We start from the raw sequence: 19416 nt of genomic DNA, 5'->3' as shown, positions 1-19416 counted from the left end.
GTTTAGAGTAATGATTATAAGTTCAACAGCATGAAAAAAAAGACATGGAAATCATAAAAAAGGACCAGTCAGAAATAAAGAATGCAATTTCTGAAATAAATAATACACTGGAAGGAATAAACAGTAAATTGGACAATGCAGAGGATAAAACCAGTGATTTGGAAGATAAGGTAGAAAAAAATGCCCAAGCACAGAAGCAAAAAGAAAAAAAGATTTTTAAAAATGAGGAGAGTTTAAGAAACCTGTGGGACAACATGAAGCAGAACGACATCCACATCACGGGAAAACCATTAGGAGAAAAGAGTGAGCAAGGGATCAAGAACCTATTTGAAAATAATGACTGAGAACTTCCCTAACCTGGTGAAGGAAAGACACCATGTGTGCTGCCGCCATCACAGAACTCCTCCCTAATCTTTATAATGTCAGCACCTAACTGTGCATCACTGTGATGTGGAGTAGTTTGGGAGTATTGGAACCATATACATAAAGGGAACCAAAATGTATGATCGAAATATGGTATCTTCCATATGGTATCTGAATGGATAAGAAAACAAGACCTGGCTTCCAGTCAAGATGGCAGGATGGGTAAACACAGCTTACCTCCTTGCACACCACATCAAAATTACAACTAAAATACAGAACAACCATCACACAGAAACATGGGAAATTGAGTTGAATGGAAACCACATCCATCCAGATAGTAGGAGGGGCACAGTGGTGGAACGAGGTTGTCCCATGTCCACTTGTGGTGGATAAAAATTGGGACAGATGTATCAGGAGCAAGGAGTCCCAACCCCACACCAGGCTCCCCAGCCCAGGGTTCCAGTGCCAGAAATGTAAGTCTCCACAGCTTCTGGATGCAAAAACCAGCAGGGATTAAGTTGGTGAAAGAAACTTATGGAATTCCAAGCATTCCTCTTAAAGAACCCACACACAGATGTCCTGGGAATCACTTCCTCTGAGCTCCTGCACCTGGGTAGCAGCTTGAAAGGCACCACTGGCATACAGGGAAGAACTGAAGTGTCTGGTGTCAAGGCAAGAGCTGGGGGTCAGCTTTCTTCCAGACATAAAGGTGGGCAAAGGCCATTGTCCCTTTTCTGAACCCACCCCCCCCATACAGAACCGCAGAGCAGGCAGGTGGGTGCCATATCTGAAACTCTATCAACATGGCTAACACTATCTGTCTTGCATTGATATCATCACCTGTGACTCTGTCCTACCAAACTTATGGGCCTATTCAAGCTGTTAATAGTAACTTTTCCATATGAATGGCTGGTTTTGGCTCATGCTTTCCAACTTTCTAAATCCTCTCAAAAAAGCCCCAAGCAGCCTCAGTGAGCCCCAAGGCCCCATACCTCTTGCTATATGGCTCCAGGCCAGACACTAGCAGCAGCCAGCCTAGATTCACAGCTTGGCTTTGTCTGAAAACCTCAAGGCCCAGCACAAGTAACAGCCATCTCAGATTACTTTATGGCTTGTGCAGGGTGGCACCAAGCAGAACACAGGTGGGGGATGACTTGACCTGCACCACCTGGGAAACCCCAGACCCTGTGTACCCAGTGGATAACTACAGACCACATCAGAGCACTGCCACCCTGCCCCTGCACAGCTGATCCTCCACAGAGGGCAGAGTTTGGTGATTATTGGTCACAGCCAGTCCTTGTGGCTGACTGGCCTAGGTAAATCCCACCCAATGATCTATCAACATCACCAACTCTCAACTACAAGAGGAGGAAGTACTTAGACCACATGGGGGGCACACACTGTGTACCCAGCTTGGGTGATAAGAAAGGCTGTGCCACTGAACTCTACAGGATATTACCACATTAGGGCGTGCTACCAGGAGAGGGAGTCATGGCAGCTCTACCTAATACAGAGAGGCTGCTAAAACGAAGAGACAAAGAAACATGGTCCAAATGAAAGAACAGACCAAAACTCCAGAAAAAGAACTAAGCGAAACAGAGATAAGCAATCTGTCAAAGATTTCAAAGCACTGGTTATAAGGATGCTGAAGGAACTTAGTGAGAACCTCGACAGCATAAAAAAAGATCCAGATGGAAAAGAAGAATTTCACTAGTTGAAATAAAGAACAATTTACAGAAAAACAACAGTAGAGTGAATGAAACCAAAATCAAATCAATGATGTGGAACATAAATAAGCAAAAAACAAATAATCGGAGCAAGAATAAAAATGATTCCAAAAAAAATGAGAAGATAAGGTAAGCAGCCCATGAGACAATTTCAAGTGTTCCAACATTCGCATCATGGGGGTGCCAGAATGAGAAGAGAAAGAACAAGAAATTGGAGATCTATTTGAAAAAATGAGGTAGAAAACTTCCCTAACTTGGTGAAGAAAATAGACATGCAAATCCAGGAAGCACAGAGTTCCAAACAAGATGGATGCAAACAGGCCCACACCAAGACACATCATAATTGAATGTTAATGGTTAAAGGTAAAGAGAGAATCTTAAAAGCAGCAAGAGAAAAGCAGTTATCTACAGGGGCATTCCCATAAGACCATTGGCTAATTTCTCAAAAGAAACTTTGCAGACTAGAAGGGACTAGAGCAAGAAATAGACCAAGAAAAAAGTTATGAAGAGCAGGGACCTACAGCCAAGATTGCTCTACCTGGCAAAGCTATCATTTAGAATTAAAGGGCAGATAAAGAAAGAGCTTCCCAGACAAGAAAGAACTAAAGGAATTCACTGTTACAAAACCATGATTATATGAAATGTTAGAGAGACTTATTTAAGAAAAAGATCAAAATTATGAATAATAAAATCTCAATAAATACATATCTATCAACAATTGTATCTAAAAAACAAACTAAGCAAACAAGAATAGCAGAGAGAGAATCGTGGATATAGAGAATGTTTTGATGGCTGCCAGATGAGAGAGGGTGTGTGGGGAGATGGGTGAAGAGGTGAGGGGATTAAGAAGCACAAACAGGTAGTTACTGAATAGCTGTGGGGATGTAACGTACGACATAGGAAATGGAGTAGCCAAAGAACTTACATGCATGACCCATGGACATGAACAACGATGTGGGGATTGCCTGAGTGGATAGGAGTGCTCAGTCAAGGGTGGCAAAGGGGGAAAAATTGGGACAACTGTAATAGCATAATCGATATAATATAATTTAAAAAAAACACTGAGATCAAGGAAGAAATCAAAAGATACCTTGAACAAATAAAATGAGAATACAACAATCCAAAAGCTGTAGGACACAGGGAAAACAGTCCTAAGAGGGAAAAACATAACGTTACAGGCCTACATCAAGAAACAAGAAAAGCTCAAATAAACAATCTAACTTTACACTGAAAGAAGCCTGAAAAAGAACAACAAAGACCAAAGGGAGAGGAAGGAAACAAAACAATAAAGATCAGAACAGAAATAAACAAAATAGACTTAAAAAAAATCATACAGACTTCCAACCAAGATGGAGGCATAAGTAGATACACTTTGCTTCCTCACACAACCAAAAGGACAATAACAAATTTAAAAACAAAAAATAACCAGAACTGCCAGAAAATAACCAGAAAGTAGAACTGTATGGTAGTCCAACAACCAAGGGGTTAAAGAAGAAACGTTCATTCATACTGGTAGGAGGAGCAGAGACAGGCAGTTGGGATGGAGCGGACGCACAGCAAGGTGGGGGCTGGAGGACTAGGTGGGCAAGGCAGCAGCTGGCAGACCAGGCGGTCCCACATTTGTGTGCAGATAAACCCAGAGGAACAATAGGAGAGCGAGACAGACACTGCAACCCAAGGATTCCAGTGTGGGGAAATAAAGCCTCAAAACCTCTGGCTGTAAAAACCTGTGGGTGTTGTGTTGGTGGGAGAAACTCCCATCCTCACAGGAGTTTGCTGCAGAGACCCACAGGGTCCTGCATGTACACAAATCCACCTACCTGGGAATCAGCATCAGAAAGGCCCAATTTGGTTGTAGGTAGCGGAAGAAGTGACTGAAAGCCCTCTCAGATTCAAGCAAGTGGCACTGTTCCCTCTCAGACCCCTCCCCAACAGCGCCAAAATGCAGTGATATGGGTTGCCTCATCCTGGCAAATACCTAAGGCCCCGCCTCTTATAACGTAACAGGTGTGCTGAGACAAAAAAATAAGGCCCAAAAGACAACAGATCAAAGCTTCAAAAATAGAACAAGAAGGGACCAGAAAGAAATATTCAAAGTCATGAAAGGCAAGGACCTACATACAAGATTATACTCTTTCCAGCAAAGCTATCATTTAGAATGGAAGGGCAGATGAAGTGCTTCCCAGATAAGGTCAAATTAAAGGAGTTCATCATCACCAAGCCTTTATTATGAAATGTTAAAGGGACTTATCTAAGAAAAAAGAAGATAAAAAACTATGAACAATAAAAATGACAACTACTCACAACTATCAATAACTGAACCTAAAAAGAACAAAACCAAAAACTAAGCAATCAAGTAGAACAAGAACAGAATCACAGAAATGGAGATCACATGGAGGGTTGTCAGTGCCGGGGGGGTGGGGGGAGAATGGGGGAAAAGGTACAGCGAATAAGAAGTATAGATGCTAGGTAGAAAATAGACAGGGGAAGGGCAAGAATAGTATGGAAAATGTAGAAGCTAAAGAACTTAAGACACATGGACATGAACTAAAGGTGGGGAATGTGGGTGGAAGAGGGCATGCAGGGTGGAGGGGAATGAAGCAGGAGAAATGGGACAACTGTAATGGCATAATCAATAATATATATTTAAAAAATCATACATACATACATAAAAAGTGCAGACTGTAGCCCTCAGTGGCATCCATATTCTACTTTAATAAAGTATTTACCATTCACACACTGCAACACTTGTGCTCATGTAGCCAAGAGACTCAGAAAAAGAACAAAAGATTAAAAGAAAAAAAAAGAACAGCAATCTCTTTCCCCTCTGCCTATAACAACATACATTGTGATGCATTAACACTGGAAAAGACATTAACCTTACCTTTCTAACTCATTTACAATTGAAGTATGAACTTTCATTGCTATTTTGCCATCCAACTGTGTTTTCAGTTCTTGGCATTTAGTGCATAAAATTTCCAACTGCTCCTTGCTTTTAATTAGCTCCTTTTCTTGGCTCTGTGTTTTAGTCTCCAGAAGCATTAGTTGTTTAGTCAGTTTAGAAACTGAAAAACAAAAGAGATGAATCAAGACTTGATACAGGAAACTTGATTAACAATACATGTTTGTTTGTTTGTTTGTTTACTTACTTACTTACTTACTTATTTATTTATTTTCTAGAGACAGGAGAAGGGAGGGAGAAAGACAGGGAGAGAGAAACATCAACGTGAGAAACACTGAGCAGTTGTCTCTCAAACACACCCGGGCCAAGGACAAAACCTCACATGCAACCCAGGCATGTGCCCTGACGGGGAATTCAACCTTTGACCTTTCACTTCATGGGACAACAGCCAACCAACTGAGCCACAGCAGTTAGGGCAATACATGATTATTGGTTACTAGGTTAATACTAATGAGTGTCAACTTATAAAAAATGATCTTTTAAAAATCTTTTAGAGATTTATAAATTACTACCAAAGGCCGTGTTCTTAAAAATTACTGTCCTTATATTAAGCATTCACTAAATACAAACTTTGTTATTGAGGTTCAATATCTTGATATAATTGTTAAATATACAATATTTAGTAAGACATACTCTAGTCTTGAAGAAATTTTCTAAAGATTCAAGTCGTATGTAGGTATGCAAGCATACATCATGGAAACTTGCAAGTTTTCAAGGATGTCAAATATGGCCGAGTGTAACAAAGGATCCTAATTTGATGAATGACTTTGATCTGACAGGGAACCCCAGCACTCCATTCAGTTTCTTCACAGCCTGCCCAGTTAAGCCTTAGCCTTTTCCCTTACTAGTCACTAACCCCCTGAGGCAGCCAGAAACAATGGCCCAGCCTTGACTAAGGGTCATAAAATTCGGGTTTCCATTAAGCTGAAGACAACATCATGGCCTAAGTTTCAGCTCCTGACTTCCAAAGCCAAATGACCCCGGGCCATATGGCCATGAAACCAGACTGATGGACCCCAACGCTGACTTTAAGACCTGAAATTATGATTTACTGGCCTTATCTCACTCTTGACCAATGAGCAAGACCCAAGACCCCAAATCCCTTACTCATGATGACTGTAATTTTGCTCTACAGGAGCCCTTATTTGCAAACCATCTAGTTCAGGCTTTTGAGCATTAGCTTCCCATTTTTCCTAGATGGTGCCATTCATGATAAAATAGACAGTCTTTCTCCACTGCAGTTCTCAGTGTTTAGTGTTTGGCTCTGCTAGTGCTGAGTGGACAAAATGTTTAGTAACACAAACTAAGACTCAAACTGATTATTTTTCTTCCCCTTTCTCATTAAACTTTTATGTTTTATGTCCGGTATCTAAAGTAAATCATAAATACTTCATCCTATGTGACATAGCAGTATGTAATAAGGTACTTCCTGGGCATCTGTTGAAACTAGTACATAGAAGCACTACAGTGTCAGAATGGCCGTCATCAATAAATCAAAACTTTAAACACTTCTACTCCATTAAAATATTTAGTTGATCACCCTGACCACTGTGGCTCAGTTGGTTCGAGCATCAGCCTGTGAACCAAAAGGTCAGAGGTTTAACTTCTGGTTGGTCACATGCCTGGGGTGTGGGTTCGGTCCTGGGTCCAGGTACGTAGGAGAGGCAACCAATCAATGTTTCTCTCTTGCACCCATGTTTCTCTTCCTCTCTCTTCTTCCCTTCCCCTCTATCTAAAATCACTAAGCATGTCCTTGGGTGAGGATTTAAAAAAACCCATTTAGTTGATTGAAGTGAATAGCTATTTCTGGGAAACAGAAAACTAACAGAGGCTGTTGACTGAGTCAGAGAGGCCAAAAGACTGACTCTGCTCCACCTGACCAGAAGACTCATCACACCTGTTCAGATCTGTTGTGTTTGAGAAAAGTAAGCATAGTAAATATAAAAGTAATTTTCCCTGTTATCTCTAACCTGTAAGCAAAGATAGGAGGCTTAGCAACACTCTCCCCTCCCCCACAAATAACACAGGAGTAAGAGCACACACACCTCTGTGCCACGCAAAGACTGGGGAGTGAAGTCCTGTGCAGGAAAATCCTCTTTCCTCCAGACTCTTTGAGAAGTGCTCTCACTTTTAAGCCTGACCTGGCTATCAGAAACAAGTGAAGTGGTAGCCTAGTAGTTTCGGCAACAGCAGAGGGTGGTGGTTAACTCTTCCTCAGTGTGGAAGGGGGAGAGGTTCAATAATCAGGTGCAGAAAGGAGAACAAAGTAGGGGGTACAGCAGCTCACGCAAGACAGCTTGTAGTTTAGCCTCCTGTCCTACATTATTCTTCACCAGAAGAGAAAAATCAGTAAAGCAAAAGGAAAAAAATGCTACTATCTTAATGTTCATAAATTTTGATTTTAATGAAAGTGGAAGAAATTACTCTTAACCTGACCTGCTTCCAAATCCACTCTAACACACTGTGAGGCTCGTAGGGGCAGGGAGCAACACAGAAGGAGAGGGGGCGACTACGAAAGTATCTGACAGAGGTTTACCTCCAACAGCACCCACAGCTCTGAAGACAGGGCAAGAGCACAGAGAAGCTGTTTGGAAACCAAATGGTTCCACTTATTTACTCATTTAACGAATATTCAGGTACATTGTGTTTCAGATCTTCACTTCACTTAATTTTTCCTCTTTATGTGGTGCTATTTCCCTTAAAACCGGTTTTGCTGAGTCTAAAGCTGTCATCTACAAGTGATCTACAAAATACATAGAATAATTAAAGCGACACCGTGGAGTCTAAGAGAAAGCAATCAATTCCTTATGGATAGTACCTGGATATGTTATAACACAAACTGCTGCATTTCAGTAAAGAAAAACATATTCTTAAAACCACGATTTTCTCCACTTTCAATCTGAAGGGGGGACCCTACTAGAAAGGGGTACAAGTCTGAAATGACGTGATGACAACTCCACAGCACTGCCATTACTCACTGGAAAGACAGCTCACCTTCCTGGAGATGCTCCTGGTGGGCATCCTGGGCTTTGCTCTGCTGGATCTCCAACTGCTCTATCAACAGCCTGTTTTCCTCTAAAACCAATTCCGCCTGAGTCTGAAACTGATGCCTACAATTGATTTACAGAATTAAGCACTGCCATTCAGATGCTGGATGATTACAGAGACACTCCGAGTCTAAAAGAAAGCAACTGATGTTGTAGGGAATGAATATCTGTACATGTTTTCCTGCTAACCATGTTATTAACACATTAATCCCACCATGTGCATTAAATTGGGAGAAAGGACAATAATGCAGTTTGAATCGTGAACTTCTTACTAGCTTTTTGAAATGTAAAATTTCAAACATATACCAAAGCAGAAAGAACAGAATGATGAGTTCACATGCATACAACACCCAGCTTGAACAATTATCAAATGGCCACTCTTGTGTCATTTACACAGGACTCCAGTCCCCCAGCCACTGGGGTATGGCAGTAAACACAGGACTGGGAACACGGCTTATGGGTTTGAAAGTAACATCTGTCTTTTTCAATTTATTTATGTATTTTTATTTTAAGGAAAAGTAAAAGAAATGAAAATTAAAACCACAATGAGGTATCACCTCACACCTGTCAGAATGGCCATCATCAATAAATCAACAAACAAACAAAGAGTGTTGGTGAGGATGCGGAGAAAGGGGAACCCTTTTGCACCCTTGGTAGAAGTGCAGACTGATGCAGCCACTGTGGAAAGCAGGATGGAATTTCCTCAAAAAAATTAAAAATGGAAGTGCCTTATGACCCAGCAATTCCACTCCTGGGTGTTTATCTGAAGAAACCCAAAACACTAGTTCAAAAGAACATAAGCATCTGTATGTTCACTACAGCATTATTTACAATAGCTAAGATATGGAAGCAGCCCAAGTGTCTATCAGTAAATGACTGGATAAAACAACTATGGGATATTTACACAATGGAATACTACTCGGCCATAAAAAAGAAGAAAATTTTACCCTTTATTGACAGCATGGATGGACGTGGAGAACACTATGTTAAGTGAAGAAGGCAGAGAAAGACAAATACTATATGATTTCACTCATATGTGGAATATAATAAGCAAAGTGAACTAACAAGCAAAATAGACACAGACTCATAGAGAGCAGGAGACAGCGATGGGGAGAGTGGTTAAGGAGCAGAGGGACTGAGTAAAAAGGAAAAGACTCAGGAATACGGACAACAGTGTGGTGACTGCAGAGGGGCTGAAGGGTATAAGGGGACTAAATAGTATGTGAAAAAAATAAAATAAATAAATACTCATACATTTTTTAAAAAAGGGAAACTAAACAGGTTTGACTTACACCTGTGCACAAGGTCAGAGAAAGTATCTGAGGTGCCAGGTTCTCACAGGGACACGTGCAGGCATGACAGGCCCAGTCTACCTGACCTGCTTTCCAGGGAGCTACTCAAGGAGGTTTGGAAGGGAGACACAGGAGGAAACCTGACAGAAGAAAATCCAAGTTCAGCAGGAGAAGCCACCATGCACCAAGGTCCAGCAGCTGCCTGGGCCAGCCCCAACTGACACATCAGTGATCATAAAATCAGGGAAAACTGACATACCAGTAAGAATGCTTCTGACTCACTGCCCAAATTCTGACTCTCATGTGTGGGAATATTTTTGCAGTAATGCTGACATACTTAAAACATACTAAACATACTATACCTACACAAAGCAAAAAAAGATATACCTGAATAGTTTCTGCTTTCTTAGTCTTGCCTGGATACTCCTTTTAGACTTTTGAAGACATTTACTTTCTCAAATTCCCTGAATGGGCATTGTCTGGATGAACAGGATGCAGCCCTGCCCTTGAGAAGCTCAAAAAGGAGAAAAAGCAGCCAAGTGTGGGACGCACAGGCTGCCAGTGTGTGGCAGGTATGAGAACGTGTGTGTTTAAGGCCAGGTCAGAAACTAACATGAGAGAGCAATTAACTCTGCGTACAGGAAGAACTGCTGGCCAGCCCCATTTGAGGAGTGCAGGGGACCGATGTATGTGTAGCAGTGCAGATGGGGCCGTCAAGGGGTGGGAGCAGAATCAGCCACGGGGTGGGAGTGAGGCTGCACTCAGCTGCCACGGAAGGGAAGGCCTGCACGGAAGCGACAGCACAGGGCAGCGCGGCTGCGCAGGGCCTCACCGGCTGTGCGGGGCCTCATCGGCTGACTGTTCTAAAAGCCCTGAGCGATCACAGGGGTCTAGGAAAGAATGTGACCCAACAGGTTTGGGTAGGGAAGGCACTCTAGAAAAATACAACCTCAGGAAATAAAAATGGGGAAAGCAAATACAATTCAGGCTTAAAAACCTACTTAGAATTTTCAGACTAATCTTTAAAATACAAGTTTAGAATAAACTACTAATTTCATTGTACCTTACTAATTTCTTAGAAACTCGCCCTTAAAAAGTTTTAGTTTAAAAAAGGAAATGTATTTAATGATCAAATAAAGTTTATTCCTAGTATCTTTCTTTTAAATCAGTAAAATACCAGAAATACAACAGTACTTGCCATTCCTCAGTGGTAACAGGACTCCTCTTATTTAACTGCTGGTGCAATTCTTCATTTTCTTTCACCACTTCTTGGACTCGAATCCCCAACATTCTCATTTCCTCCTGAAATAAAATTTATGTAAATTGGAACACACACACACACACACACACACACACACACACATCTATATCTCTTAGTTCCAGTGCTGTTGCTGTGGCTAAAATCGAATGCTACTGGCTTTTTAGAAGTCTCACGGTAACAGCAGCCTGAAACTTGGTACCAGCACCCAGCACCTGCTTTCAAGGAGCTCACACTCCAGTGAGTTTGGAGAGACAACTACAATGCTGAGTACGAGAGACACTGAACCACAGGTTTTAAACATTCAATTCCTAATTTCATAACACTTTTGTATAACTGCCAAAAATTTGAAAAAAGAGGCATAAGAAAAGCAGAGATATTTGTAAACACCCATTTTTCCTTTGTTTAAAGACTCTGAAGGAGCCTGTGGCCAGGAAGCTCAGTTGGTTAGAACATCATCCTGATACGACAAGGGTGTGGGTTCAATCCCTGCTCACAGCACATAAAAGAGTCAGCCAATGAATGAAATGCATCAGTAAGTACAACAACAAATCAATGTTTCTCTTTTGTTTCTACCCTTGTCTCTCTCTCTCAAATCGATCAATTAAAAAAAAACTTTGGAGAATAAAATGGAGCTTTTTAGATTAAAAAAAACAAGAACTTTTCAAAAGATTAGTTAGTGTGAAGGTTGAAATCTCTTACTTTGGCTTCATTACAATCACCAGAAAGCCTCTCTTAAAGCCATCGGTAGGTACAATTTCATCAAGTCATTAGCCCCAAGTCAAGGACTGTTGCTTGATCTGTTTTCCACAATGAAATCGGTGTATGTGGCACTTCAAAGCAATTTTAATTACAGTTAACATTCACTATCACTTTATGTTATTTTCAGGTGTACAGCTGTGGCACTTCTGCTGGGCCTCCTCCGTCCCAGCTGTCCTCGGTCAGCCCTCGGCCAGCTTCAGTGTCTTGTGTCGTCCTTCAGTGAGAATCTCAGGTGCCAATACTTATTCTGAGATACTTCTCCATTCTCTTCCCCTAGCTAACCTTTATGTTTATACCTGTTTAACTCAAAACAATGCCACATAACTTCTTTTTACCTTTCTCTCAGACATTCTCCCACTTGGTGGCAGTCCACTGGCTCTTTCAGAACAGGGGTCAGGCTAACTAAAGCTGCCTGTTTTGTAAATAAAGTTTTATTGGAATGCACACATGCCCACTTGTTTACATGGTGTCTATGGCTGATTCCATGCTCCAACAGCAGAGCTGAGCAGTTGTAAAACAGAGACTGCATAGTCTGCAAAGCCTAAATTATTTACTAAGTGGCCCTTTACAGAAAATGTTTCCTGACCCCCAATTTAGAAACTGCACTAAATTGATAATTTTCTTAATTATGAAAACTGATATTCACCAATTAGTATGAGATTTATTCACCCTCTAAAAACCAACACTTCTCTCCCTGGCTCACTCCAATTCCAGAGATCTCATGGGCCACTTGGAAGAACACAGGGTTCGGGGGGTGCGGTATAGCATGGAAATGCATGAATGTATCTACAACACCCACACAGCCTTGGTCTCCTATAAGTAACATGAGCTCCACTGCCAGAAGCCATTCCCATAAAACAGAAGTAAACAAGGTAGAAATGAATAAAAACCTCACTTCCTCACTGTTCCCGACAGCTCAACAACTGGACTTCCCTGGGGTCGGGTCCTCATTGAATTAAGAAGTCTACGTAAAACGCCCCTGCCTACTGCCTACCCTGGTCTGCCCAAACATCCCTTCTAACATCAGTGTTCGCAGCTGCAAAGTGCCAGGAAAGGGGGGCCTCCCACTGCTGCCTTCTCTGCACAGAGACCCCAGCCCCCAGGGAGCTCCTGCCTGTGAAACTTCCAATGCAGCACCACCCTGTGCTGCCAAACCTCCCCGACCCCTCCCTCCCGACCCCTCCTGCTCCACCAACTTCTCCCACCTGCCTCCCTTCTTCCTTCTGCCCTCCCTCCTACCACGCCACACACCTTTCTTCCTTTCTGCTTTCCTTCAACAAACATTTGAGAACCTATTCGATGGTGGGCATATCTACTTCAAAATGTCTCTTCAAAGTCTGAAATGGTCTGATTTTGTATAAACCTTGTCTCTTCTGAGACCTCTGCCTATTTACCTGAAGGGTGGCAATGAGCTCGTCCTTCTCTTTCATTCTGTCTTCATAAGCCAGCAGCAAGGGTGATAGATACTTTACATCCAACTGAAGATAACAGGGTAAAGAAGGTTAATGTATTTCTTACTTCAAACACAATCAGCATGTTTTTTAAAAGATGAGAAAATACATTAAATCTGAACAGCTATTCAAACATACCCCAGAAAATACGAGCTTGAAATTAAATAACTTTCACTTACCAACCAGGGTGGTATAGGGCCCTTCGATGGGAGGCCTTCAATATTTATACTCTATGAACAAAACACATTTTGAACACAAATTAAACAACAACCTTGAAATTTCAAGCCTTAGATGTTCTTAATCTACTATGTACCAGCAATCTATGCATCTATACATGTAGGCACATATATGTGAGAAAAATCTCTTTTGAATTAAGAATAGTTTGCAGATATGATATAATACCTCCTTTCCTGCAATACTTCAGTGTATAATTCCTGAAAAGAAAAACCTTCACTTACTCAACCACAGCACTATCATAAAAATCAAGAAATCAAGTGATGTACTATATTCTAATCTATAGAATATATTCAAATTTCACCTATTTTTCTCTTTTCTTTTTGAATCCACATATAAGTGATACCATGCAGTATGTGTCTGGCTTATTTCACTCAGCATAATGCCCTCAGGTCCATCTGTTGTTGCAAGTGGCAGGGTGGCCTTCTTTTTAAAGGCTAAATAATATTCCATCACATATACATGCAAATCACATATACAAATACATCACATATTCCACCACATATACATACATATACATGTATGAATATACACACATATATCATAAATCACATGTATCTCACAATTTCTTTACCCATGGACACACAGGCTTCCATACCTTAGCTAATGTGAACAACGCTGTAATAAATATGTGTGTACATGTTATCAAGACAGTGATTTTCTTTTGGGTATATATCCAGAAGTGGACGTGCTGAATTACATGGTAGTTCTATTTTTAATTTCCAGATGAACCTCCATACTATTTTCCATTTTGACTATAATCCACATTCCTATCAACAATGTACAAGGATTCCCTTTTCTTTACACTCATTCCTGCATTTCTTATCTCTTGTCTTTTTGATAGTTGACATGCTAACAGGTATGAGGTGGTATCTTTCTGTGGTTTTGATCTACATTTCCCTGATGATTATAGTGTTGAGCAACTTTTCATGTAATTCTTGGCCATTTATATGTCTTTTTTGGAAAATATCTATTGTATTTAGGTCCTTTGTCCATTAAAAAAATTGGTTTATTTGTTTTTGTGCTATTGAACTACATGAGTTCTTTGTATGTTTTGGATATTAATCCTTTATCAAAGATGTGGTTTGCAAATATCTTCTCCCATTCCATGGGTTGCCTTTTCATTATGTTCATGGTTACATTTGCTATATAAGATTTTAATTTTGATGTAGTCCCATTTGTTTATTTCTGCTTTTACTGATATTGTTTTGTCAAATCCAAAAAAATCATTGCCAAGGTCAATGTCAAGGACTTTTATTGTTTCAGGTTTTACATTCAAGTCTTTAATCCATTTTGAGTTGATTTTTGTGTATGGTATAAGATTCTTTTGCATAAGGATATCCAGTTTTCCAAACAGCATTTATTGAAGAGACTATCCTCTCTTTGTTGTATATCCTTGGCTCCTTATCAAAAGTAAATCAACCACATATGCATGGATTTATTTCTGGGCCCTCTATTCTTTTCCAGTGATGTACCTATTTTCATGCCAGTTCCATACTATGTTGATTACTATAGCTTTGTAATATAGTTTGAAATCAGGAGGTGTGATGCCTCCAGCTTTGTTATTCTTTCCCAAAGTTGAGTTTTTATGGTGAGAAGGTACTGAATTTTTTCAAATGCTATTTATACACCTTGATTGTTCAGTAGCATGTTGTTCAATCTCCACGTTTTTAAGTTTTCTTATTTTCTTGTAATTGATTTCTAATTTCATACACTATGGTCAGAAAATATGCTTGATGATTTCAATCTTCTTAAATTTATTGACTTATTTTGTGACCTTACATATGGTCTATCCTAAAGAATGTTCCACATGCACTTGAGAAGAATGTGCATTCTTCTGCTGTTGGATAAAATGTTCTGTATTAGATCCACCTGGTCTAACATGTAGTTTAAGTCCAATATTTCCTTACTAATATTCTGTTTTGATGATCTATCTATTGTTGGAGTACTGCATCCCCTACTATTATTGCTGCTTATCCCTTCAGTTGTTAATATTATACACACACACACACACACACACACACATGTTCTGATGTTGGGTGCATATTTACAATTGTTATATTCTGTTGATGACCTATTATTATTTAATAAACTTGTCTCTTTTACAGTTTTGACTTAAAGTCTATTTTGTCTGATATAAGCATAGTGACCCCTCCTTTGCATTTGCATTAAACATATTTTTCCACCCCTTCACCTTCAGTCTGAGGTGTCCTTACAGCTGAAGCGAGTCTTTTGTAGGCAGCCTAGAGTTGGGTCTTGTTTTTCTTCTACCTATTTTGCCACTCTGTGTCTTTTGACTGTAAAACTTAGTCATTTAAAGTAATTATTAAGTATGTACTTTTTAATTACCATTTTGTTCATTGTTTTGTGGCTGTTTTGTGGTTCCTTTCTTCATTTCTCCTTTTCTTGCTCTCTTTCTTTGTGATATGATGATTTTCTGTAGTGGTATGCTGTGATTCTTTATTCCTTTTTTATTTTTTGTGTACATTTACTATAGGTTTTTGCTTTGTGACTAACATTAGGCTTGAATAAAACATCTTTTAACAGTCATTTAATTAAGCTAATAACAACTTTACTTTGAGCTTCTAATCAGCTTACGTCTACATGCTCACTGCAATTCCCCTTGTTGGGACACTGGTGGGTTTTGGTTAACACCAAACATATAAAACTCTATGTTTTTACCACCACCCCACATTTTGTTTTTGCTATCATAATTTATATCTTTTTATATTGTGTATCCATTAATAAATTATATAGTTATTTTAAATACTTTTGTCTTTAACTTTTTTTACTAGAGTTATAAGTAATATAACCCATGATCATTAAAATATTAGAATATTATGAATTCAACTATATATTTACCATTACCAGTGAGTTTTATACTTCCATGTTTTGTTACTAATTAGCACCCATTCTTTTCAGCCTAAAGAACTCCATTTCTTGGAAGGCTGGTCTGCCAGTGATGAACTCCTTCAGGTTTTGTTTGTCTGGAAAACACTTTACTCTCCTTCAGTGCTGAAGGACACTTTGCCAGGTAGGGTGTTCTTAGTTGACATCCTACTCTCTTGTGGCCTGCAGTTTCTGCTGAAAATTCCACTTACAGCTTTATGGAGGTTCCCTCATGAAGAGTTTTTGTTCTCTTGCTGTTTTAAGATTCTTTCTTAACTTTTGACAACTTAATGATAATGTGTTGTGGTGTAGGTCTCTTTAGATTAATCCCATTTGGTGCTCTGGACTTCCTGAATCTGGACGTCTGTTTCCTTTTCAAGGTTAGGGAAGTCGTCAGCCATTGTTTCTTTGATAAGCTTTCTGTCCCTCTTTCTCCTCTTCCTCGGAGACCTCTGTGATAGGTGTATTCCTCTGCTTGACGGTATTCCGTAAGTCCCTTAAGCTGTCTTTACTTTTATCATTCTTTCTTTTTTGATCCTCTGATTGGATGGATACCACAGCCCTGTCTTCAAGTTCACTGGTCCTTTTTCCTCTTGCTCTAGTCAGCTCTGGAACCCTTCTATTGAAATTTTCAATTGAGTTATCGTATTCTTCAGGTTTATGATTTGTTTGGTACCTTTTTATATGTTCTGTCACTGTTGAAATTCTCACTTGTTCATGCATTGTTTTCCTGACTTTGATGAGCATCTTTATGACTGTTATTTTGAACTCTATACATCACTTATCTCCATTTCATTAAGACTGGTTTCTGAAGATTAATTTTGTCCTTCTGTTTGAAACATATTTCTTTCTTTCTTCATTTTCCTTGACCCTCTGGTGTTGGTTCTGCAGCCTCCTCTCCCAGTCTTGACAGAATGGTCTATTGTAAAAGATAAATCTCATAAATCAGCCAAATGATCTTCTGTTGGAGACGAACCTCGTCAATCAGACCAGCTGGAGCTCCTGGTCGCCTTTCAAACCTCTGTCCACTGTCTGTTCTTAGTAGCTCCCACTAGTTGAGGGTGTACCCAGACCCACCGGTGTCCCAGTGAGGGCGACTACACTCTGCACCTAGATGCAGGACGACTAGAAGCCAGGCAGCAGCTAGGAAACTATGCAATTATACCTCTTTCAGGCAAAAAGGTGGGAGATGATCATTTTTGCCTGCTTCCTTTGTGCTGAGCCTGGGTATGTAGTTGAGCCCATTTAAAAAGTGTGTCTGTGTTTGCTGTAAAGTTGTGTGACACTCATAAATGCAAGCCCCACTGACGAGAATTAGGTGATTTGAGGTCAGTGTAGACCAGTCTGTCTTCTTTTGGAAGCTAGTGAACTGACCAACAACAGTCGTAAACTTGAGGAACAAGACTGAGAATGGAGCAGCTACATGGACTTTTATTCTTTAACTTTACAGGAACTTCTGTACTGTCCCAATTTTTTTTGTTATCCTAGTCCTAGTACATGCTTATTGATTTTAAAGAAAGGAAAAGGGAGAGAGACAGAGGGAGAGAAACATTGATGTGAGAGAGAAACATCAATTGGTTGCCTTGCACAAGTACCCCCGACCAGGGACCAAACCCAAAACCCAGGCATTTGCCCTGACTGGGAATTGAACCCATGACCTTTTGGCTTACAGGAAAATGCTCCACCCAACTGAGTCACACTGGCTAGGGCAGTCCTACTTTTTTATAAAGAGACTTTACTGCCTTTGTCAGGAGAAAGGAGGCAAGAAAGGGAGGAAGTGAGAGAGGGAAAGAAGGGAGAAAACGAGAGGAGGAGGTGGAAGGAAGAAGGAAATGGAAAGGTCCTTAGAAACACCGTGCTTTGTCTTTTTATACCAAATTTTGTAATAGATATGAACCCCTCACGTTTGGAAATCAAATTTAACAGGAAGGGTTAAAAAAATCTGAAAACTGATTTTTGTTCATTGGAAACATTACCTCTTCCTTGGATAAATGCCTGAATTTTGTTTGATATCTGCTCAGTTCTACATTCAGACGATGAACAGTCATTTTCAACCCGTCATTTTCACACACTAGTTCTTGAGTTTGTTTTCTTAGTGAAAGTAATTCAGGTGCAGCAACTACTGAAAAAAAAAATTACACCATAAGAACTTGTATCAGATTAAGATTTTATATAAATTGCTAATTATCTGCCATTTTTTTTCCTTTTAGGCTCACAGAGGTACTGAATGACAAATATATAGGTATAAATGAGTAACAATTTCTAAGTTTTTTAATACTAAATAGTCAACACGTTGGAAGTTTGTGGAAGTTTTTACATGTACTATTAATTAAGGCAAAATAAAAACTTTACACTGAAAAGTCATTGTTTCCAATGATACCTAAATACTTGCCTTACAAGTCATACAGAATAAGTGGAAAATTTATTCGAAATTTTTAAATTTAAGTGGAAAATTTTTAAGTGGAAAAATTTAAAAATGAAAAATAAAATGATCTGCAAAGATATGAATATTTAAGTTTATTAATAATAAAAAGAAATACAAATTAAAATGTGGTTCCTTCTTTTTTCCCTATCAAATTAGACAGAAAAATATAATCCTCATCATTGGTAAACACGTGGTAAAAGGCACTTTCAATGTTGCTCAGTGGTATGAAAACTGATATGAAATATATGTGAAGTCACTCTCTCAAACATCAGATCTAGGACTATTGGGATTTCTTTAGCACAACAATAATGACAGAGCAGATAAAATCAAATTATAAGTATGAGGCTATTAATGAAAGAACCTAAAATATTATAACACAAAATATGAACATTAATAATATTATAACCTAAATATTAACTCAAAATAAATAAGAAAATGAGGGAAGCCCTGTTTGCTCCTTTAATAAAAGAACTGTGTAGTTGTCCCCACCTTCCCAAGAGGATGCTTTCTTGGCTTCTTTCAGCTGTCCATTTTCTTTTTGTGTTCTCTTAAGTTTTTTCATTTCTTGTTTTACTATGTTAAGTTCAAGAGCAAGGGTTTGGTTTGTACTGTTCACATGCAAATTTTCTTCTTTTAATTCCTCAAACTTTTTTTTGGTTATTTCTATCCATTGTTGACGTATCTTACCAGTTATATCTGAAAAGGTAATGGGAAAGGGAAAATGTTCTAAAATAGTAACTGACATTTACAATTTTACGTCAACATTACACAACACCTCATCTGAAAAACCATGTGTGCAACCACCTCCTGCCAGGCCTCACGCTGTGTTCTTTGGTCCTGGGAGAGAGAACTGCCTGTATAAGAAAGAATGAGTGGTCTGACGAGACTACAGTGGATGACGGGAAAAGAGGTGACAGAGGGGGAAGCAGGAACCAGAGGAAGCCACCAGGAACCAGAAAGCCTTTTAGGCAGAGTTGTAAAAAGGAAGAGGCTCTACTCTCAGATG

The 19416-nt window shown here is 39.6% G+C and overlaps 1 protein-coding gene across 5 annotated transcripts in view; it reads right to left on the bottom strand.

Annotated features, from left to right (window-relative positions):
• The window catches only part of CEP89 (centrosomal protein 89), an 85166-nt gene that overhangs the window by 29257 nt on the left and 36493 nt on the right, over positions 1 to 19416 (bottom strand). For 4 of the 5 annotated variants that reach the window (XM_037139133.2, XM_053670532.1, XM_037139130.2 and 1 more), the window contains 7 exons: positions 18900 to 19106; positions 17962 to 18107; positions 13042 to 13092; positions 12806 to 12889; positions 10590 to 10693; positions 8047 to 8162; positions 4975 to 5155 (listed from right to left, as the gene is read on the bottom strand). In XM_037139133.2, coding sequence (XP_036995028.2) covers positions 4975 to 5155; positions 8047 to 8162; positions 10590 to 10693; positions 12806 to 12889; positions 13042 to 13092; positions 17962 to 18107; positions 18900 to 19106 — 889 coding nt within the window. The remainder of the gene's footprint in view (positions 1 to 4974; positions 5156 to 8046; positions 8163 to 10589; positions 10694 to 12805; positions 12890 to 13041; positions 13093 to 17961; positions 18108 to 18899; positions 19107 to 19416) is intronic. The other variant, XM_037139131.2, reaches the window with a different exon arrangement.

The sequence above is a fragment of the Artibeus jamaicensis genome, unplaced genomic scaffold (genome assembly GCF_021234435.1).
Source record: "Artibeus jamaicensis isolate MK-2021 breed Jamaican fruit bat unplaced genomic scaffold, CSHL_Jam_final contig_589, whole genome shotgun sequence".
NCBI lineage: Eukaryota > Metazoa > Chordata > Mammalia > Chiroptera > Phyllostomidae > Artibeus > Artibeus jamaicensis.
This window is presented reverse-complemented; position numbering and strand designations above follow the sequence as displayed.